Consider the following 24228-nt stretch of genomic DNA (forward strand, 5'->3'; position numbering starts at 1 on the left):
TCTGAACATAAGAAATAGGAGCAAGAGTAGGCCATTGAGCCCTCCGAGCCCACTCTGCAATTCAATAAATTCATGGCTAATCTTCTTCATTAACACCATTTTCCTGCACTATCCCCGTATCCCTTAATGTTTTTAACATGCAGAAATCTAGCCATCTCAACATGCTCAACAACTGAACCAACACAGCCCTCAAGGATAGAGAATTCCAAAGATTCACCATCCTCTGAATGAAGAAATTCCTCCTCACCTCAGTCCTGAATGGTTTTTCCCTTATTCTGAGGCTGTGTCCCCTCCAGACCCCACCCCGCTATCAGCCAAGGAAAACATCTTTCCTGCATCCACCCTGTCGAGCCCTGTAAGAATTTTCTGTTTGAGTGAGATCACCTCTCACCTCTCAGGGTAGATGCTGAGAGGATGCTTCCCCTCATGGGGGAATTTAGAACTAGGGGACACAGTTTCAAAATAAGTGGTCTCCCATTTAAGATGGGTCTCTCGAAGGGTCATTAATCTGTGCAATTCACTAACCCAGAGGGCAGTGGAGACCGAGTCATTGAATATATTCAAGGCTGAATTAGAAAGTGTAGTCGAAGGCTCTGGGACATATTGGGTTAATGTGGGGCTGGGTGCAGTTCCGCCCATATGGTGATGTAAGAAGGCAAATGACCTAGTCAGTGTGGTGTAGGCCAGAGATCCAGGATGGAGATGGCACCATGCCTGTACCCTTTGCTGGATAGTTGTATATGGTTACAAATAGTTAATAAAGACTTGCTGTTAGCACACAGAAGACTATGAAGACTTCTTTAACGGACACGTTCTGCAACCAACACCATCCCAACAAAAAGATTTTTGATCTAGAAGGAAGTCAAGGGTTATGGGAGCAGCAAGCAGGAAAGTGGAGCTGAGGCCAAGATCAGATCAGCCATGATCTTAATTGGATGGCGAGCAGGCTCAAAGGTCCAAATCCTCCTCCTTTTTCTTATATTGTTGGAGGCTTGCAGGGCCGGAGTAGGTTACAAAGATGTGGAGAAGTGAGGTCATAGAGGGATTTCAACCTGAATATAAATTTAAAACCAAGGCATTAATGTACACAATTTAATTTGGATGGATACAATTGCTTTCCATATCCACCAGATTTACCAATTTGGTTAAATAGCAAGTTGACAGATAAAGTTCACAATTAAAGGAAGAAATCCTATTTTAAACAGAACAAATGTAGAAATGAATTAAATTGTCAGGCAAATTAAGTATTTATCCCAGTATCAATTTTTCAGTGCTGCTTAAAATCTAAGGAGAAAGAACTTACATTCGTGCCACGCCTTATCAAGTCTCAGAACATTCCACAGTATGTCACAAAAAGCAAGTTAAAGCACAATCACTCATTATATAAGAAAATGTAGCAGCCATTTTGTGTACAGCACAGGTACAAACAGCAAGATACAAATGGCAGGTAATCTGATTTTGGCACTGCTGATCAAAAAGGACTTGAACAAGTCATTCAAAGTACAGTTACTTTGTTAATACATCACTCTGAGTACTGCGACGAAATGTCAGCCTAGATAATGGGCTCAAATTCTGGCATGGGGCTTGAGCCCATATCCTTCTGACTAAAGGGCCAAAGTGTTACCAGCGAAGCCAAATTAATGTCCCTGTTCATTACAGTTTTTGGGTGGAATCGTCCCAGATTTGCACCAAGTGCAGCAGCTGGTAGGTAAAACAGCATTTTAGCCGGAGACCCCAATGGCAGCTTGTCACACCGTATCATCCCAAACCCGCCACATTCATTATGTATCTCTGGGAAACACGCCATTTCCATGGCAGGCAGGCTCTCACTCGCCCATCACACCATCACCTCGCCACTTCATCACGCAAGGCGCCATATTTAAAGTGCAGCCACGCCCACTCCTCTCAGCGCTTCCAGCCCAGGACTGCTGCACAGAAGACATGGCCCCGAAAGGCAAAAAGACCCCAGGTTCAATGACGCATCCCTCGAGTGCCTTTTGGATGCAATGGAGGCTCGCCGGGATGTCCTCAACCACCACCACCCCCACACCCGCTCAGGATGCAGGATGGGCAGCAACGTCACCAATCCGGCTTGGGAGGTGGTGGCAGTGGTGGTCAGCGCCAACGCCCTGCAAAAGAGGACAGCCACCCAGAGTCACAAGAGGATGAATGATCTCCCCCGTTCCACCAGGGTAAGTCACTCTTCTCATCACTCCCAACTCACAGATTCACAAACCCATCACACATCCACAGGGCCCTCACTCACTGCCAGTTCAAGGGACATCACCATTCACTCTCTCACACACACCTTCATTGTTCTCATCCTGTCCATGGGACTACTTACCACCCACACACGTCAGGCACACTTATCATCTGGCCTGTCAGGCATCCTGCTTACACCCTCTCCATCTCAATTCATGCAGGACAAGCTGGCACACAACAAGAGGGAGAGGTCACCAACCGGTGGAGGAAGGCCTGGAATATAGGTCCTCACAGACTTTGAAAACAGAGCCATCTAGCTGGCCGGCGATGACCGGCACCGGTCCTGTGCTGATGGTGAGGTCAGCGGTGCTCTATCAAGTGAGGATCCAGCAGTGCAACATCCATCAGACAACGATGCTGTGAGTGTTGTGTCCTGTTTCACAGGCCACTGCTGTGCACTAATTATCTCTCCTTGCTTTTGCAGACACATCTGCCAAACAGCCAATGGAGTCCACAACCCAGGGCCTCCAATCAAGCCCTGAAGAAACCTTTGACAAGGAATCTGAAAGCATCCTCCTTGAAGTCCCATCACAGTGCTCACCCACACCCACCACCAGCTCAGAGACACACACCTCGGTGGGACCTAGCTTTAGAATAGCCTCGGGATCACAATCTGGTGAGCACATCGCACTGTTTGATCCACAGCAGGCGGAGGCAGGGACTTCCCAGGTCCGGCACTCGGAGGATGGCTGGAGGCCAGAAATTTGCTGAGTCCGAGTCAGATGATGAGCCTCTGGAATTGGTCATGTCTCAGTTGCTGGAGCTGCAAAGGCAAGCCCGGGAACATCAGGAAGGGATGTCCGCTGCACTCCTCAGATTGCAAGGCACGATGGAGTCATCGTCCGCCTTCAGCCTGAGGTGATATTGTTGGCATGCCAATGCACCGAGGTCAACACTGGTAGAATGGCGGCCACCATGGAGATCTTGGTCCAGGACATCGCTCCTGCACTGCTGCGCAGACTGAACTCCATCGGCAGCACCATAATTGGCCTCCAACAGTGTGTACGCAACAAGGGTGCAGGACAGCCGATCTCACTCCAACTACCCCTTCTCCTCCAGGAGTCAGCCATGGGCCACCGGGCACCCATAGGGAGGAGGGTCAGCAGGTGTACCCCCCAACCCCACCGGGCCATCCATCCAGGTGATACAGGGAATGTCCAGCCCATTCAAATCCCCTCTTCCTGTCACCCCAGCAACTCCAGCTCCACAGGCCGAGGAGGGTGCCACTGCCACGTAGGAGGACCCCAAATGCAGGCTGGGGCCATCCAGGTCTTGGCCCTGCAGAGGACATTCAATGAGCTGTGCTAGGTATAACTTTAGCTGTTTTTGTGTGTGCAGAGCAGAGGCAATGGAAGATCAAAGCCTGTAAGCCTGCAAGGAAGCAAAGTGAACGGGATCTCATTTTGAATTTGTAAGGTGAAAATGCTTTGCCTGGTGTCTGGTTCAGTCTATGGGTTGCTGTTGCCTTAATGGAGATTAGTTTGGGAATTTGTTAAAAGTTATGATCATAGTAATTTGTAGCCATGTTCATATATTTAACTTGTGTAAATTAATAAAATGTTTCATTTAGCTTAATATAAAACCTCTTGAGAACTGGTGGTCTGATTCCTGAATTTAGAGTTCCATCTCAAACATACAAAAATAAAATTTAGGTTATGACAGTTGTTTAAAGTTTCCCTCAGGGATTTTTAAATAATTCAGCCTTTACCAAACTGCTGGGTCATAACAGTGATACCCTCTGTGTACTATATTTCAGGTCTTCACCAGACCACTCCAGGCACTGGAACCACAGTTTCTGCATCCCGATGGTTTGCTCCACCAAGGTGCAAGTTGCAGCAGTAGTCTCATTGTACCTTCTCTCTGCTGCAGTCTGAGGCCGCTGCACGGGTGTCATCAGCCCCGTCCTCTGCGGGTAGCCCTTGTCCCCGAGGAGCCAACCCTGCAGCCTCTGTGGACCCTGGAAGATGTCAGGGATCTGAGACCTGCTTAAGGATGTAGGAGTCGTGGACGGTCTCTGGGCACCATGCGCAAACCTGCAGGATGTGTTTGTGGTGGTCGCACACCAGCTGCACATTCAGAAAATGGATGCCCTTGCGGTCCAAATAGTTGACCCCTTGTTGCGACAGAGTTCTGAGCACCACATCACTGCAGTTAATCGCACCCTGCACCTGTGGGATGCCCGAGATCTGGGCAAATCCAATCGCTCTTGCATCCCGGCTCTCCTGGTCCAAGGTGAAATGCATGAAGTTGTGTGCCCTCGTGGAGATGGCATCCATGACTTCATGGATGCATTTGTGGGTGGAGGCTTGTGATATCCCACAGGGGTCACCTGTGGAGCCCTGAAAGGAGCCACTGGTGTAAAAATCGAGCACAGTGGTCACTTTCACAGCCACTGGCAGTGGATGCCCTCCATGTCCCCTTGGTGCCAAATCCTGCAGCAAGTGACAGATGTGACTGACCAGTTCCCTAGACATGTGCACTTTTCAGTGACACTGGTTCTCGGTCATCTGCAGGAACAAAAGGCGGCGTCAATAGGCCCTGGGTCCAGCTAGGCACCAACCAAAGATTGCTCATTGTGGCTCTTCGGTGGGTGTGCGGAAGCTACAGCTGCCCCTTCTTCCTGAGGGTGCTGCTCCCCCCTCTGCACAGCCAGGAGCCTCAGTGGCTCTCTTCTCTAACATCTGCACTCGAGCCATACAGGTAGGTCACCAGACTCCATGCTCCTGATGTACTCCTCCTACAGGAAGATAGAGAGGGACATGTGGATTAGGTGTACTAAGAACCTCTCTCTTAAGGCCCCTTAACGTATCCCAGAGAGTGCTGGCCACCACTTGGATGGTCAGAGTTTAGCGCGCTGCGTGGCTGCCCGAAACGCCAACACATCTGCAACACTCCACCTGACTGATTGGCGGCAGCTTTGCCCATTGGACTGCATGTTGTGCTCTCAGCTCAGGCATTCTCCTAACCCGCTCTGCAAAGCTGCATTGTTAGCCTGAACCCCGGGGACACTGGTCCAAACCGGGATGATGACATTGCGAGGAGCTGTGAGCACCTCCACCAGTGACTGCTTCATGGCCAGCTTTTAAAAGGAGACTGTACAACTTGCCCAGTCGTCCAACTGTTCTCCAGTCCACTAAAATGCTCTTTACTTTGCAGTCTGGGCCCGTGGGGTGAAAAGCTCTGGAGCACTTGGTGGCTCTTTGATGCTTCTGTGTTGCTGGAGTGGGCAGATAAGATAGAGGCCCAACTCCATCTGAACTGTTTCAGCTGCAGAGGAATGGTCACTTTATGCAAGGTTTCCCTAATGCGTGGCTGCTTTCCTCCCCCCCCACCCCGCATATGCTTGTGCATTACCTTTAACCGCAGGGCATCCCTTGCCCCCACCCCCAAATTGCCTCAAGCGCAGGGCAGCCTTTGCCCCCCTAACCCCCAGTTTGCCTCAACCACAGGTCATGCCCTTGCCACCCACACCATCCCCCTCCCCCAATCACGCCTCAATCTTGAAGTCCAACAGGCAACCAGGGCAAGCACTGCGCAAAGTTACTGTGCACCCACCTCCGAGTTCCCCTCTAAGTGCAGACCACCAAGCGCACCCCTCACATATGCTGTTGTGAAATACGTCGGCGTGGGTGACGGACGATCCACCATGGAGGGGGTGATTTGGGCGGGCTGGCCTTATAATGATATGCAAACGTATTACAGTGAGGTTCCCGACGCCTGACAGCGGGAAACACGGTCCCGCCATCGATGGGCTGAGCGGACGATCGCAAACTGGTTTCACAACGTCGTGTAATCGATTTTTGGCCTACTCGCCGTATTGTCTGCTCACGCCACCAAACACGCCCAACACCAGCGGGCACGGAAAATTCCACCCTTTGGCTTTTTTAGCTCAATGTCCCCAAATTATTTTATCACGACACAAAACGTACCTTCCAGCAATCTGAGCAAACTACTAACAGTAAGCGTTCAGTGTAAGTACAAAAGCAGACTGCTTGGCAATTAAAGCACTGGAGAGACTTGGATTCTGCTTCAAAAACATTCTCCCTCGCCTGCAAGATATCAAAGGAACATTAGAACAGACAATGAAGGGTCTGTCTCGCAATAGAAAGCTGAATTTTTACAATTTGGTGGCATTTCTTATGATAAGCTGACCTGTACACCATTAACTGATGAAGACAGATCCCACACCTTGAGGTCTCCTGTCACTGATATGCCCACCAATGAATCCTCTGTAAAATACATTCACAACAGAGAAATATTTAATGCATTATATCGACCATTAGCACTTAAAAAAAGATGTAGGTCTAAAAGTGGCCTTAAGTATAAAATATCATAAAGTTTGTTTCTGGTCTTCAAATGAAAACACATCGAACCAGACCCACAATTAATCTATCCTTTTAAAATGTAGGTTCAGAAAATTGCTTATGGTTAAAATGATCATTTTCTGTCCAATTTCATTTTGCTCTTGAATGCTCAGTGACCGTTTTTTAAAGAATTAACATAAAGTTTAGACAGTTACAAACCACTGCTATTTCATTGTGTCATCAATCCATTGTACACATCCAAAATACAATAGGTAGAATAACAGAATCATACATCACAGAAGGAGGCCATTCAGTCCATTGTGTCAGTGCCAGCTCTTTGAAAGAGCTATCCAATTAATTCCATTCCCCTTCTCTTTCTCCATAACTCTGCAAATCTTTTCTTTTCAAGTATAACTCCAATTGCCTTTGGAAGGTAACTATTGAATCTGCTCCCACCACCCTTCCAGGCAATGAACTCCAGAGCACACCAAATCACTTTTGAAAAGGAATTCTCCTCATCTCCTCTCTGGCTCTTCTTCTAGTTTAGACCTACAGTTACTGACCTTCCGGCAGCAGAAAGAACTTAGCGGGTGCAGAAGAGCCCAGGGTTACAGAGACGGAGAATTGGGGTCATGAAGGGGTCTCCTTAGTTACTCTTTCAAAAACCCCTCCTAACTTTGAATTCCTTGTTACCTTGAATCCTTTGGGAATGGACAATGCACATGGAGCTGATCCAGTCTGGTGTAGTAGATGAAACAAGAGCATGAAGAAGCTCCAGGCTACGTGCGTCAATGACCAAGACATCCTGATACTGTCCACAGCAAAGCAACCAGCCATCACCTGACATCCGAAAGGAACGGTAATAGTACTACACAAGGATAAAATCAAAATGGTTCTATTAATAAGCCATATCAGGCACAAGTATTAAAGATCATTTACCTGTATACTATGAAGTTAACTATATTAGTTTACTTGAGATTTTAAGTGGATTATTGATATTCCGTTCACATATTTTACAATGGGGCCACATAACAGCACTATCAAAATGTCCAAAAGAACTAAAACTGGTGAGAAGACCCCCTGGTCTCACACTGCATGACTTCAGAATACTCAGATGTTCAATCAAGATTCAGTTAGAGAATCATAAAACAGCACAAAAGTGACCATTCGGCCCATCGAGTCTTTACAGCTATTATGAAGAGCAATCCACTATATCGCACCCCCGGCCCTTGCCCCTTATTCTTAAAAAATTTCTCCTTCAAATAATTTATCCAATTCCCTTTCGAAGTTACTACTGAATCTGTTTTTACCGCCCCATCAGGCAGTACATTCCAAATCCTAAACAATCCTGTTAAAGAAAATTCCCACATGCCACCTCTGGGTCTTTGCCAATTGCCTTAAATCTGTGCACTCCAGTTAGCAACCTTCAGCTATGAGGAAACAGTGACTCTTCATTTTCTCTATCTAAACCCTTCATGATTTTAAACACCTCTATCAAACACCTTCTTAGCCTTTTGTGCTTTAAGGAGAACAATCCTGGTTTCTTCAATCTAACGATGTGAATGCAATCCTGCCCCATCTTAGTGAACCTCTTATATAAGCTCTCCAAAGCCGAAATGTGCAGTGCCAAGAATTGGACACAAATCTCCAGCTGGGACCAAATAAGTTTTTAATACAAGCTTAGCATAACTTGTTGTTTTTTCTACTCAATGTCTCGATTTATAAAACCTAGCATTCCAAATACTTTGCTAACCAGGCCTGCCACCTCCAAAGGCCTGTGTGCAAACATCCCCAGGTCTCTCTGTTCTTGTACCCCTAATGCAATTGGGGGTATTTAGCTTGTGTTGCCACTCCACATTCTTCCAACAAAAAAAATAGCATCAGGCCTTTCTGCGCTGGATTTCATTGGCAATGTGTATGCCTGTCCCACTAGCCTGTCTATGGCCTCTAGAAGCCTGTCACTATCATCCTCACTGTCCACTACCCTTTCACGTTTTATGTCATCTGCACATTTCAAAACTGTGCTTGGAATCTCCAAATCAGTAACGTATATCAAAAGCAGCAGTCGCCCTAGTGCTTAATGCTGGGGAACACCACTGTACATCGCCCTCCAGTCTGTAAAATAGCTATTCACCATAACTCTGTTTACCACAGCTTAGGTCAGTTTTGTGCCTATGCTGCTACAGCTCCTTTCATCCCATGGGCTTCAATTTTGCTAACAAGCCTATTATGCCCGTTACTTTTACATTGTTGGCTGTTTTCCTCCCGTACTTACTGTCGCAATGTAAGGTTGCTAATAACTTCTGTGTGATCCAGGACTGGGTGGTTTTAAACAAGTTTTCGTATATATATAGACTATTAACAGTACTGCTCCTAGACAACTATTTCACACGATTACCTTAAATGACAAGCAATTAGTGCAACCAGGGGCTTGATTTTTAGCCCCCGCTGGGGCTGGGAGCGGAGGTGGAGGGGGGCTAAAATCAGTCAGCGTGCTAGTCCTCCTGCTCCATTCCACCCCCACCCTGGGCCATTTAAATAGAGGTGAAAGTAGGGGGATGTGGGGTGGCAGGGCTACCTGCCTGTTTGTGATGGGTAGACTATCCATGCTCATTATAGGCCACAAGGCCAATTAAAGGCAGCCAATTGGGATTTTCCAGTCGGCCTCCAATGTCCCGCAGGAGGCAGGGGACAGTTTAGCGCCTGGAGGTAACCTCCCAGCGGCAGGTTTGAGGGGACCAAAGCTCCAGACAGGCCTCGAGGCCCTCCCTGCCTTCCCGCAAGCTGCCCCGTTGACACGTTCCTGTCCCCTCAGCAGTGGCCCGGCTGCAAAAGCCGTCATTATGTAAACTTTAAAAAGGTTCGCAAGAGGTCACCTCCGTTTTGAAGGCCCCTCTCCCTCATTTGCCCTCCACCACATCCTGCTGCTGCTTTCCTGCTTTAATTGGATAACGAGGCCTCCCTCTGTCCATTAATTGACTGCTCCAGGGAAAAAAATCACACCGAGTGACTGTTTCCTGCAGGTTTCTAACCTGCATTTCAGTCTGACTGTGAGGCTCAGAAGTTGACAGGGAAAATTCAGCCCCAGCGTCCCCTGTAGATTTCAAGATGATCGTGCTCAACCTCCCTTCAACGCTATGGCCTTGCGACTGCCTCAAGAGCTCTAACTTTTGGAAGAGCAATGCTCTATCTTTTAGCTAGCTCCGCTGAGTATGTTTGCATCTCCGTCCTTATCTTCTAGTTATTAATTATCCAACCAACATCATTCCACCCTGGCAACCAAAGATGAGCTGTTTGTGCAGCCCCCTAATCTCCTCGACCTCCATCTCTGTCTTACAGGCTGGTCGTAGGAATGTGCAGGCTCTCCTCTTATCAGGAAGTGTCTGGTTCTTGCAATTTGCTCACAAACAAAACCTGTTAACAGTAACGCCCAGCCAGTGGGTCACAAGGGCACTTTAACCTGCTATACTCAGGCAGGGGTCTGATGGGAAAATGGTCAGATAGAATGGGTCAATATTCTGACATGCATCGATACACATCCCAAGTCATTTAGTCCTGACGAGAAAGGGGCAGTATAACTGCAGCCAAAGGCTTCACAGCCAATAGGTTTCATAAGAGCTAATCCCTCTCCCAGTCTGCTACACCACCCTGGGCAAGGTTCTCCACATGGCACACTCAGCCTGTTTCAAGCATTAATATCAGGTATAGCATTCGCAAATTAAAGTGTTTCAGTTTTCCAGTCATTAATGTTTCACATTCAGGTGCTCCAGCTGTATCCTGGGGGCATTTTCTTTACTGGGATGGCGCTGTACAATTGTACCTGTTACACACACCTTCAGACACCAATGACTTCTGAGTTTGACAGTGACATTTTCAAGCCATCTGAATGTTAGTTGTGGTTAACCGATGGCACCAGGAACTACTTTAAACCCTGATCTTAGGCCATGTCTCATAAATTAACAGTCACTTGTTGTTTTTTTTGACGTGCAGACTCTTGTAGCTTTGCACAAAAATTCTCGAGCTAAACCGGGCATTAATGTCAATTTCAGACCTTTAAAAGGAACCTAGTGTTCTTTATGAGTTCAGAATAATGGTTTGCTTTTGTAGAACACTGAAGTAAATGCCTTTGAAATCAATGTAACAGCAATCAGTAACAGCAATTTTTCAAAAACTCTAAGATCACAGTCTCATATGCTTTCAAATTTCAGTGCACAGCAGTGCACACGACCAAATGTATCAAATGTAGAAGCATTGCATGAAAAGTCAGAGTACTTACATAGATTGCAGTGTGGGTGAAGGGCAGTTTTGTATGTTCTATGCACTGGCCACTGGTGACATTCCAAAGACACATCTCCCTGAAAAAGGTACCTCAAATGTTATTCCTTCAACATTTCTAGTCAATTGACTGAAATCACTTTATAGCACCAGGATTTTCGTTAGTGCCTCAGTTAAATATGACCCAAACCATAAAGTTGGTTTTATTTTGTTGTTGTTGCAGATTCCTGAGCAAGACACTGCTGCTGTGTCCATTGCTTAAAAAGGGATGACATATCTGCTCCTCTGTGGGGTGTAATTACACCCCACAGCTCAGCTTGAAGCCTCAGTATGAAACTAACCACCAACCTCCATACAGTCTGCAAGAAACTGTAGGTAAACTGGCATTATGGCTTCAATGTGGCAAATTGACCACCATGAGAATGAGTCACATCCAATTTACAGATGGTGCCTTTCATCCAACTTAAACTTGGACTTCTCACAATGACCACGCATTCTAAAGACTTTCACAGGTTTTTTTTTCCACAGTCCAATTACCAGGATCGTAGTTCTCTTTACTATGAAGACACAGTGCCACCCAATGGCAACATTTTGCAAAGCAGTTATTTCCAAAATTAGTAAAAAAAGCTGCACCGCTTATTAAACCTTGCGGAAGTAACACGATGTCGCCACAGACTGAGATGTGATTTGCATTCTATGGTGCGCCACGATGCTTCAGTTTACCTCTCTGCATGGAAATCGGGTAATATTTGAATGGACAAGCTGCACTGATGATGTTTGGAGTTTCACTTGTCTACACCGTTCGTTCAACCAAATAGAGTCCTATTGCAAAACTCAAAGTGAGCAATTAGTTGCATACCACAGGCAAACGAATGCTGTTGGTGAGCATCTGGAGTAGCACTTGGCCAGCAGGTGGGCTTCTTCCTCATGCCTCCAGCTAATATACCCTTCCTGCTTGTGCCATCCACTTAAATATCACAGCTGTGAGAGAGTGTGCCTCAAGGATTGTTACTGATAAACAGATTATTCCCGTCACCTTCAAGCTCTGAAACTGGGTATATTAAATATCGAGGTCCATTACACGAGAGGGGCCACGTCCACTTAGAATGAAACAGAACGGATATCAGGTGTACGTGCCAAGGAATCACAGCCGGGGTAAAGTAGGGGGGGGAAAGGGGAAAACAGGAATAAGTTGATACGATCGCCTCTTGACTAGATTCACTTACAAGATTCAAGCACTTGTTCTCCTACCTTGGGATCCACAGATTTCACCAGGGATTGTAAGAGATTACGTTTCAATCCAGGGATTGGAATAATTGAGGCCAATCATTCTTGTCATTTACATTTATTACATATATCTTGTCATATTTACATTTTTCACAGGGTTCAAACTTATGCTGGAAGCCAAAGGTCCAAAAAGTGTAAGAAAGTGAACCATTGCAAACCTAACAAAACAAATGTTATGTCGCTTGCAGTGGACACTGGTCATCGACCGAATCTTGGATCTTGCAGCTATGTGCTCCAGGGACACTTGGAGCTGACTATGACTCGAAAGACGGGCAGCCTGTCAAAATAATACCAAAAGGCCCTCTTTTGCTTCTATAGTCCTGAAGAAGGGTCACACTCGAGGCGAAATACGAACGCTAATTTGCTCTCCACAGATGCTGCCGGACGGGCTGAGTATTTCCAGCACTTGCTGTTTTCATCTCAAAAAGAGGAAAGGATGGGTTCAGATGATTCACCCAGATGATTGCAGGCTTTGGGAGATAATACTATGAAGAATTTTTAAGTGACAACAAATATTAGCTGGGGGAAAAGACCAGAGCGAAAGGCGATACTGATCTTTAAAATGACGAAAGGTTACAGATACGGTTCACGTAAGCTACTTAAGTTACACAGAAATCTAGGGCACAAGCACAATATTCACAAGCCTTGAGCAAGGTCGGAGATTAGTGAAAAAAAATATCTGCTACTCCACCCCATGGAAACCAGCTCCCAGAGAGGATATTTGACATGGTCAGCGGACATCATTAAGGGAGTTGGGCCAATTATTGTTAACGAGGGAGTTTGGAAGGATACAGAGATATTAACAGGGGCCGTATCTTTTGTGGAGCGGCAATCACAGTTGGATTGCCACTCCGCTCCTAGTTATGCTAAGATGCAGCCACACCTTTCTCAACCGACCTTCCAACTCGGGCCGGGTGAGAATGGCGCAGCGCAGTGGGCTCCCAAGGCCATGTGTCGAGAGCGGGAGAGTCGGGAGAAATGAAGACGTGCCCCCTCTTTTAGGGCACTAGTTAGTCAGGGTGAGGTGGGTGGGGAGGGTGGTCGGAAGGTCCAGTAGGAGGGATGGGTCAGTACCATGGTTACCCAGGAGTCAGAAGTGGTTTGAATTCTTCTACCATGTCCTGGATAGCTCTTCATGTACAACAGTCCGAACCATCCGAAGGTTGCGATTTAAATCGGAATACTAGTTGGTTCCCAGTGAAGGGTAATTGCTCAATGGAAGTTTGAACTTCCCGGGCGATTGCCATGCAATCCATACATGGGGGCTTCTGGTAGGGGTCCCCCCCAGTGCATCTTTGGAGTAACCCCCTCACCCCCACCTGCCCACAACAGGCAACAACCTGGGGAACAGAAGGTATGGGTCCATATCTCTTTATCTTAATAATAAAACGTTCTGGTCTTTAAAATGCTGAAACGTGGTGTCGATGAAAGCATCAAATAAACCAAAAAAAACACAGAAGGAAACATTGATTTCCCTCAACAGGTTAGTGGATACATGAAATAGATTCCTAAGAAAAGCAAATCATATTGCGTTATTTCCTTCAGAGATAAAAGAGCTGAGTGAATATCTGGCTGGGAAAGAGGTTGAAAATCTCAGAGCTAAGGACAGAGGGAGTCGGACAAGTATCCCAAGGAGCACAATGGTTTCCATCCTTCTGTAATAAGCTGTGGAAAGTAACAGGCCAGGCTTGAGTAAAACATAACATGCTGGAAGTGCTCAGCAGGCCAGGCATTATCTGGGGAGCAAGAAACAGTGAAAAATTGGAAAAGGCCTGTTTTTGGTTTTCAGTTACCACGTGCCCAGTCTCGTTAAGGCAGGGAGCACGAAAACTTCACTGTGACTCCTCATCTAAATGATTTCAGCAGGCAGCCCAGCGCAGAACACATTGCTGGCTGCACATTCAACAGGGGGCCCGATGTCTACATCAACCACAATGCACAGCCTTAACCTTTCCATGGCAGCCTGCCCTTGTTAAAGGGGAGCTGTGTTGTGTATCCCACAATAAAATGTAAAACGGTACATGTACATCAGTTCTCAGAATACAATATGGCTAAACCAACATCAACAATACATGAAATTTAACAGGTTGCATAACTGTTTTTACTGCAATCACAACCAAAATCTATATGACCAAAATACTAGAGTAATTTAACGTAAAAAAAAATTGATTTTCTTTAACATCAGTATGTGTTTATAACAAAAATATCACCTGACACGAAATAATGAAAAGAATGAGTTTTTTTTCTACCTTCCTACAAACTTTGAATTAACCCATCTGGCTTCTTTCTCTTTCTGTCTAGATATCTTCTTCTATTCCCATTAGCTGGACTCTGCTCTCTCAATACTGTCGACTGTGTCAAATCTGAACTTTAACTACCAACTCCACTTAATGCTTGGGGCTCTGGCATTGATCGATTTGTCTTAGTCAAAGACGCTGACTCTCATTGCTCTACTGGTGGATTCTGTGATACTGGCAAACTTTCAATTTCCTTTTGACTTTCACTTTCTTTCTGACTTTCATTTGGGAGGAGGAGGAATTTGAACTATAGAAGGTTCTCATGCTCTCCCTTTGTCAGATTTCCTCTTTCAAGCAAATGACATTAATGACTCTGACAGAGTCTCTCTCCAATCTTCACTAGACACGTGAATTCCAACAACTCCAATCACTTCTCCTTATCAGCTCAGTGGTTTCTCACCATGACCTTCTGACCAGCACTGAACTCTCGAAGTTCCATGCCTGGTATATCACGACTCATCCATACTTTCTCTTACTTTTCTCTTACTTTACTATTGGCGTCAGGCTTAAGCAAACTAAATATTGCCCTAGTAGCGTGTTCAAACTCTAACTCGTAAAGTGAGCTACCTGTTGTAGACTGTGGGACTATTCTGTAAGAAATCAGAAAATTGTCTAGCCTGCATCAAAGAGAAACATGGAAATTACTGCCCAACTTATCACCTAGGAAATACTTTCCAAAGACCTCTTCGCAATCTGTACACTACCTTCTGCGGCACCATTCAATGCTGGGTGATATGGTGGTATTAGAGGGTGTTTGACTCCATTCTTACCCAGAAATATCTCAAACTCTTCTGACATAAACTTTGGACTATTATCTGATGCCAACGCCTTTGGTAATCCATAAATTGCAAACCGACTTCGCAAAACCTCAATAGTTTTGGCACTTGTGGTATTAGGTATGGACTCAATATTCATCTGCTTGCTACAGCTATCAACTGAAACAAGCTACTGTTTCCATTCAAACAAAATCGATATGTATTCGTTCCCACAGTTTCCTTGTGCTTGTCCACGGAATGAAAAGAACCTCGGTTGGATCACTTCTCATTCTTCACAACTTTTCATCAGCTCTTCAATATCTCGATCTAATTTTGGATACCAAAAATAGTTTTTTGCTACTGCTTTCACACAGGCTATCCCTGTTGCTCTTGATGAAGTTCCTCTAACAATCTTTCCCTAAACCTTGAGGGAATAATGACTCTTGAACCTCATAGAAGACAGCCTTGATCAACATTCAGCTCATTTGTGTGTGTGAAATATTCCTGTAATTTCTCATCCCACGCTTTAGGCCAACCGTTCATGACATAACTGAACTGAGCATCACCTCCCTGCGAGTTTCTTTACTAATTTCTCTGCCAGACACTGGCAAAAAGTAATTTACAAGTAACTCAGTGGCTAGAAATGTAACTCAGTGGCTAGAAATGTATCGGTATTTATCAGAAATCTTGAAAGAACATCTGCATTTGCACAATCTGCTGATTAAATTACTTATCATACCGATGGCGAATTTTATCATTTGGTCCTCCTTGCTCAAGGACCACATTATGCCCTCTTCACACTTCCTCAATACAGACGAACTCTGACTCATCCTTACATTAAATAGCTCATCTCAGTTTAACCATAGTTTCTTAAGCCAATTCTTTCCCATCAGGGAGACTTTGTCCCCTTCTACAACCACCAATGGCAGGTAATAGGAGGTATCATTGTATTCCACTCTTCATATTAACTTCACCTAACACTGGTGTACAATTTATGGAATAACTAGTCAGTTTCACACTGTTTTGTGTAAGGGTATGTGACTTAGGGACTTCTGCTACTCTCCTTCCGAGATTACAAATACGGCTGTGGCTGTATCAATGATGAAAGTAAGTAGTGAATCTCTGACTTTCATTCCTACTGTGGGTGCTGAAATTTTATCTTCAGCCCTATTACTCTCATCTTTGTTGTGCTGTTTTTCTTGCTCTTTGATGGAGTACAACTCTTGATTTTCCTGCTTGATAGTATCAACTTCTGTTTCCATATCGATCATGTGCGCATTCGAGGATTTGCAGACTCCTGAACAAGCTTTAGATCTACCATGGCCTCGACCTGGTGCATAGCTGTGAACTGGAACATTACTGTTTCCTCTACTCCTACACGCTGTCTGGGTATGACAGACTTTCCCACTGGCATAGCACACTAACTAGAAATGGGGGCATTTAAATGGTTGTGGCTACCATGGCAATGGTGATACCTAAATTTCTGACTGAGTCTGTGAGCTTGGCTGCCGTGACCTGGATCTCGCTGAAATCCAGTGGACCTCCCTCCTCCCTGCCGACTCAGGAAAAGAACTTTCTTGTAATTTGCAACTCTCTCTTTCTGCTGTGTGCCAGGCTGTGGGTCCAACGCAGGCCTCCTTCCACATCAGCTTATAGCCTTTGCTCAAAAAAGTAGGCCTGAACTTCACTGCTCTTTAAACCTTCTACGAATAAGTCTCTAAGGGCCATCTCTGAGTTCGCACTATACCAACTATGATGAGAGAGTTCCTTTAATTCGAGAACGTAATCTGTAACAGTCTTAATTGGCAACTGCTTCCTTTCACAGAATACAACTCTCAGTGCAATCTCATCCTTGGTCGTACCATAATACAAGTGCAGAATCTCAAATTTCAACAACCTCACAGGGGTGGTCACGGCCCATGAATGCATCTTTACAGGACATCATCTACCTACTGTTCCACCAACACTTCATGCAACACACCACTATCACACACTCATCAGCAAATGGGACTGGCGAGATCATGGACAAATTATACTGCAGAGGACTTTGTTGGGACGGTGTGTGCTGGTGGGAATGCACACTGTGACGCTTGGTGCATTGGCAGACACTACAAGAAGCATGGAAGAGACAGGCTCCACCTTGGCACAGGGCTTCACACTGAGGTGTAACCTGTGCTTTCCAGCATGGAGATTGGCTGATGACATCAAATTCAGGCATATGGAAAAAATGGCCACAAAGCTGTGAACGACTGCAAGAGGGGCACAGGTAAGCTGGCAGGGTGGATAGAGAATTGACAGATACAGTTTAAGGTAAAGAAACATGAAGTAATATATTTTGGAATTATAATAAAGGAGAAGAAGTGGACCTCAAAAAGACAAGGACCTGGAATTTGCCTTCGTGGGAATATTGGTGACAAATGCCACAAGTTAGACTGTTATGCTCCTTGATTCTCCAGTGGTGAATTTACACCACAGTTTGCTGGAGAACTGAACAGGATATACCACAGCCGCACACATCAAATCTAAAAGGAAGCAGCAGTTTCAATGCAGGAATTACTGTCATTCTCACCTGTAAATGTTTTACATGACACATGGTGGACTACCACACTGTAAATTATTTGAATTGTTAAGACTATATCCTTTGGGCATCCTTTTGCTGCTACAACGTAACATTCTGATGCCATAAAATCCACTTGCTTAATGAGGCTTAAACTTTAAGGAGAAACTTCTGGAGTGATCAGCAGTGAGAGCAGTGCCGGCGAAACCTGGCCAGTTCTTGTAGTTATCGACATTCCTACTTGTGAACAAAGCTCTTTTGTAATTCTCCATATTTTTCACCAAAATTGAGAAAGCCAAAAGCTCTCCCAGGAATGATGGTGAGGTGGGAGCTGCACTCACCGGCCAGGATGTGTGTCAGGAGTGTGATGGAATACTCTCCACTTGCCTGGATGAGTGCAGCTCCCACAACACTCAACAAGCTTGACACCATCCAGAACAAAGCAGCCTGCTTGATTGGCGCCACATCCACAAACATTCACTACCTCCGCCATCAACACACAGTAGCAGCAGTGTGTCCCATCTACAAGATGCACTGCAGGAATTCACCAAGGCTCCTTCGACAGCACCTTCCAAACCCATGTCCACTACCATATAAAAGGACAAGGGCAGCAGATAGATGGGAACACCACCAGCTGAAAGATCCCCTCCAAGTCACTCAGCAGCCTGACTTAGAAATATATCGCCGTTCCTTCACTGTCGCTGGATCAAAATCCTGGAACTCACTTCCTAGCAGCACTGTGGATATACCTACACATGGACTGCAGCGGTTCACCACCACCTTCTCAAGGGCAATTAGAGATGTGTAATAAATGCTGGCCTAGCCAGCGAAGCCCACATCCCATGAATGAATAATTTTTTAAAATGTGCACGTAACAGCGTTAAGTCAATCAGATCATAATTTCCTGGTGTGCTCTTACCCAGTAAATTCACTTTCATATATTCGGCTCCCAAAAGAACGAATTACAAACTATCCAGTCATATAATTGACACCTTCTGGTTCAATCTGATCATTACTATCCTTCACCTCTATGCAGAGGGTCAACACCAATAAGTAACACAGACTCAAACTATCACTAAGAGGCTATCAATATGGAAGTGTACTTATTTGATATAAAATATGCTAATAATTACAGGGTTGTGACTGGATCTTGGAGCCCAGGGTCATAAAAACTTCCAATTGAATTGCTGCCTTCTCCCCCTCTGCTAGGTATTTATAATCCTATATGCACCTGGCTTTTGTAACATGCATGGGGCTTTGAAAGTCAGAGTATGACCTGTTGCTCCTTGGAGCGATGAGATATGGTTCAATGCCCAAACTGTGCTAAGTTCTCAAGAGGAGGCCAGGTCCTTACTCTCAGGCTGGGAAGCAGGGTCAGAGAGAAGGAAGGCCACTTGTGTGTCCGTTAGGAGAGATTTTGGATGAAGCTTGAGAATGGCTCACCCACTCGCTTGGTCACATTTGGCGCAAAGCTTGAATTCGGCATTGATACTTTGACCCATTTAGTCAGGAAGACTTACCCATTTTCAGCTGCACTGACGATATATGGTTGCTTCTCACTTGCTTTTCCAAGGGAAGTAATGGAAGAAGTGTGACCAAACAGGAAGATTCTTGGTAGAGTCTAGGAGAATACAAAACAAGGCTAGTACACATGCATTAAACAAACCTAAGAAAACACTAGGTGGTATTTAATGGCGGCAACGAGGGTCTCACACACCGGCTAGAGAGCCAGCGTCAGCCCCATGCCTCCTCCATTTAGGACCCCAGGGTGGAAATCCAGCCCCTTGAGAACTGCTGGCCAATCAGAGGCCAGCAGCTGTGCTTTGTTTGGCAGCGCCACTGAGGCCCAGGGTTGGCGAGACACCCCATGCGGGATGGGGGTCGTGAGGTGGGGGATGGGTGGGGGGTGGTCAGCAGCATGGGCAGGGGGCTGGTTCTCAGGCGAGCCCTTTCACCCACCTGATGCCGGGTCCTTCGATCAAGCACCGAGTGCCTTGGAAGGAGGGTCCCCTCTCCGCATGCCCCACACCCCCACCCCCCACCTCACCACCCCAAAAGACCGAAAGCAAGTTTGGCAGGGTTTGCTTTTCGGGCTTCCCCTCACATGGAGAGTCCCATGCCCACTGCTGGGTGAATGAATATCATCAGCAGCAGGATGAGGCCCTTAAGTGGGCATTAATTGCGTGATGGGGCAGAAAGGCCATCCATGAGCCTGCACTGGATTCAGTCGAGGCCGAGATGGGGAGATGGCAGCACCCCCATGTTCCACCCTCCTCCCCCCACCCCCATCAAACTCACCTCGGGGGGGAGAGTATTAAATTCAGCCCATCGTTTCTACAACTGTACTTTTTAACTCCTCAAGTAAGGAGACAGAAATAAAAACAGAAAATGCTGGAAAAACTCAGCAGGTCTGGCAGCATCTGTGGAGAGAAAGACAGAGTTAACGTTTCAAGTCCATATGACCCTTCTTCAAAGCTGAGGACAGGCAGAAATGTGCTGGATTTTATACTGTTTAAGAGCGGGTGGAGGAAATTAGAAGGTCAGGGATAGATGGGAGCTCAGGAGAGATTTGACAAAAATTTCATGGACAAAGGGAGTGTTAATGATAGTGTAAGAGACTAAAGGAGGTGCTGATAGTGGCATAAAGGTAAGATAACAGTATGTATCAATAGCAGAACAAGGGTCAGTGCTCTGTGAAAGCACAAGTGACTGATGGCCCTGTTGGATGTGGGGGGTTGGGTGGTGGGGGGGCAGCGGAGATTTGGGTTGGGTGGGGGTTGGGGAAAAAAAATGTTGTATCAGAAAGGGGTCAAGATGGAGGAAAGAGTTGATGGACTCAAGTTGCTGAATTCAATGTTAAGTCCAGAAGGCTGTAAAGTGCCTAGTCGGAAGATGAAGTGCTGTTCCTCCAGTTTGCATTGAGCTTCACTGGAACAATGCAGCAGGCCAAGGACGGACATGTGGGCATGAGAGCAGGATGGTGTGTTGAAAAGGCAAGCGACAGGGAGCTCTGGGTCATGCTTGTGGACAGACCGAAGGTGTTCCGCAAAGTGGCCACCCAGTCTGCGTTTGTCTCCACAACATACAGGAGACCGCATGGGGAGCAGCGAATGCAGTAGACCAAATTGAAGGAGGTGCAAATAAATCACTGCTTCACCTGAAAGGAGTGTCTGGGGCCTTGGACAGTGAGGGGAGGGGGGAGTTAAAGGGGCAGATGTTACACCTTCTGTGATTGCATGGGAAGGTGCCATGGGAAGGGGATGAGGAGTTGGGGGTAATGGAGGACTGGACCAGGGTGTCCCAGAGGGAACGGTCCTGACAGTGGGGGGGGTGAGGGGAAGATGTGTTTGGTGGTGGCATCATGCTGGAGTTGGCAGAAATGACAGAGGATGATCCTTTGAATGTGGAGGCTGGTGGGGTGGGAAAGTGAGGACAAAGGGGACCCGATCATGATTCTGGGAGGGAGGGGATGGAGCAAGGGCAGAGGTGCGGGAGATGGGTGGGACATGAGGGGGGAAACACTTGTTTCAGGAGAAAGGAAAACATGTCAAAAGCGCCGTTTTGGAAGGTAACATCATCGGAACAGATGTGATGAAAGCAGAGAAACTTGGAGAATAGGATGGAGTCTTTAGAGGAAGCGGGGTGTGAGGAGCTGTAGTCGAGGTAGCTGTGGGAGTCAGTGGGCTTGTAATGAATATTAGTGGACAGTCTATCACCAGAAATGGAGTCAGAGGAAGGGAAGGGAAGTGTCAGAGATGGACCATGTGAAAGTGATGGAGGGGTGGAAATTGGAAGAAAAATCAATACATTTTTCCAGGTCCTGATGAGAACATGAAGCGGCACCGAAACAATGTACTGGAGAAAGAATTGTGGGAGGGGGCCGGAGTAGGACTGGAACAAGGAATGTTCCACATACCCCATAAAGAGACAGGCATAACTGGGGCCCATGCGGGTACCCATAGCCACACCTTTTATTTGGAGGAAATGAGGCAAGTTAAAGGAGGAATTGTTCAGTGTGAGAACAAGTTCAGCCAGACGGAGGAGAGTAGTGGTGGATGGGGATTGTTCGGGCCTCTGTTCGAGGAAGAAGCGGAGAGCCCTCAGACCATCCTGGTGGGGGATGGAGGTGTAGAGGGATTGGATGTCCATGGTGAAAAGGAGGCGGTTGGGGCCAGGGAACTGGAAATTGTTGATATGATGTAGGGCATCAAAGGAATCGTGGATGTAGATGGGAAAAGACTGGACAAGGGAAGAGAGAACGGAGTCAAGATAGGAAGAAATGAGTTCTGTGGGGCAGGAACAGGCTGACAGGATCCACCTACCGGGACAGTCCTGTTTGTGAATTTTGGAGAGGAGGTAGAAGTGGGCTGTCTGAGGTTGGGAGACTATGAGGTTGGAAGCTGTGGAGGGAAGATCTCCAGAGGAGATGAGGTCAGTGACACTCCCGGAAACAATGGCTTGATGTTTGGTGGTGGGGTCATGGTCCAGGGAGAGGTAGGAAGGAGCTTGTGTCCCTTAACAACTGAAAGGATGAGAAAATGTTTCTTGTTAAGGCTTCAGATGAGACAAAGAATGAATTGGAACTGGGAACCAGGGCACGTTGAGATAGGGTGAATCAGTGCTGCCGGAGAGAGAGGTCCAATGTGTAGATATGGCGGTGCATGGCACTGAGCGTGGATCTCAGGATGCGGCGAGGACAGCAATCCGAGGAACGTTGTTTGTCCCCGAGATACCTGTAATCCTGGGTGGATTTGGAACAGTATGGAGACTGTTTTAGATTCCAAAGTAAAAATTATGCTGGGGGAGATTTTTAAGATATAATTTTCAACAGCAAAGTTGTTGTAACATTTTCAGTCTAGTGAACAAATCTCCCTTTCATTAGCATCAATAGCAGGGTTAGAGAAAGGCCTACTGGAGAAGAAATGGAAGTTAGCTGCAGAATGAACAGAGTAATGTTTGAGGCGTCTGTCATGAACACACGTATTTGCTGACTCTCTTGCCCAGAGGTAGATGATAACATTGAAGTGGACAGTATGCGATCTCAAAGTGATTTAGGTGACTAACCTTGATCATCCCTGCAAGAGCAGGGTGGCTGTGATATCAGGCCCATTACTATAGGGGTACTGTGGCTATTAATGACTTGTGCCAGGCTGGGATATCATCACAGTGCATTTGCTGCCATCGACCATTTTTAATCAATAAAAATACCAGGCCATATTGCTTTAAACAAAAAAAACAATTCACTTAATTGCCACAGGATATTCCAAAGCAAACTCTTAAAGGGCCAGGCACATATCATCTCCCTTTGAAGTAAGGATTCGTGAGGTGATATTGCTCTGAATGATCTTTGTAATGAAGATGTTTATACAAATTCCATTTTAACACACTTAGTAAACGATTTATATGACATTCATTATAAATAGCACAGTGCAGTTTCACCCTCTTTTATGGTCCCATCCGGTGATAAGTGACCTCAAAATGAAGGTTTCTTTTTCCAACAAAGAGCATGTTACCACACTTCATGAATCAATTTCCCACATTGATTCCTGGCCAGCCACAAGATTTTAATGACAGTTCAGTCAGGCCTGGAGATGATGCCCCTCTCCAGGCCATGAAAAATGATTCCAGTGTGTAGAGTATGTATAGAGATAGATGCATAACTTTATAAAACACTTCAGTGTAAAGATAAAGTTCTGTTACCATAAACGCAGGTTGAACAGAGGTCCATTTATGCTCAACAGATCTAATTTTCCTAAAATCAAAGTATAAAATGCAAAGCCATACATTTCCCTCTCTCTCCCTGGCACTTATATGTGTCAGACCACTGTACAACCTCAAGAAAATTGTATTTTAGTCAACAGAAATGAGCAAAGATTTTTTTTATTGCAATTTATTATTCAACATACTAACCTTGAAATCAGGTGACAGATTCCAGAGGCAAATCTGTCCCTCCCGACTTCCTGTCACTATAGTTCGCTGGTCATCAGTTAACATGAGGGCACAGATTGAATGAGAAGGTGCTTTCCTCTCCCACACTGCTATTGGCTGGACAATACTCTTCATGACGATCAAAACCCCTGAAAGTGATATTCGTGTGTCAACATGTGCTCAGGATTTAAATTCTGGTGATACAATTTCACATCAGGCAAATGTCAGCATTCTAAGCAGTATTGAAATTTCCTGTTCACAGTTTATACTTTCCTTACATAACAGACTATGAAGATGTTTTGGGGAATCCTAGTGGACACAATGAGAAGGACATCATCATTTTTAATCTGGTAAAGAAATCTTAGCTTTTATGAATTGCATTATCAGAATATGATTTCATCCCTTTGTGCAGTGCTGATCTGTAAGCAGAGACACGCAAAAACCTTGTTAATGAATTATTAATCTCATGAATACCAGTGCCTGTGGAACTTTTTTATTGTTGGTGCTTTCCATTATAGTTTGACAGCTTTCAAACTGACATGCAACTATCCAGCTTTCCTCTG

At 45.8% G+C, this 24228-nt stretch overlaps 1 protein-coding gene across 1 annotated transcript in view; it reads right to left on the reverse strand.

Annotated features, from left to right (window-relative positions):
* Positions 1 to 23800, reverse strand: part of LOC144668154 (WD repeat-containing protein 72-like) — a 168211-nt gene extending 144411 nt beyond the window's left edge. Inside the window, exons 1-6 of the mRNA XM_078529908.1 lie at positions 23648 to 23800; positions 19258 to 19358; positions 10843 to 10921; positions 7260 to 7434; positions 6415 to 6491; positions 6192 to 6311 (exon numbers count right to left, since the gene is read on the reverse strand). Coding sequence (XP_078386034.1) covers positions 6192 to 6311; positions 6415 to 6491; positions 7260 to 7434; positions 10843 to 10921; positions 19258 to 19358; positions 23648 to 23800 — 705 coding nt within the window. The remainder of the gene's footprint in view (positions 1 to 6191; positions 6312 to 6414; positions 6492 to 7259; positions 7435 to 10842; positions 10922 to 19257; positions 19359 to 23647) is intronic.
* Between the last annotated feature and the right edge of the window lie 428 nt (positions 23801 to 24228).

Source organism: Cetorhinus maximus, chromosome 26 (assembly GCF_964194155.1).
Source record: "Cetorhinus maximus chromosome 26, sCetMax3.hap1.1, whole genome shotgun sequence".
Lineage (NCBI taxonomy): Eukaryota > Metazoa > Chordata > Chondrichthyes > Lamniformes > Cetorhinidae > Cetorhinus > Cetorhinus maximus.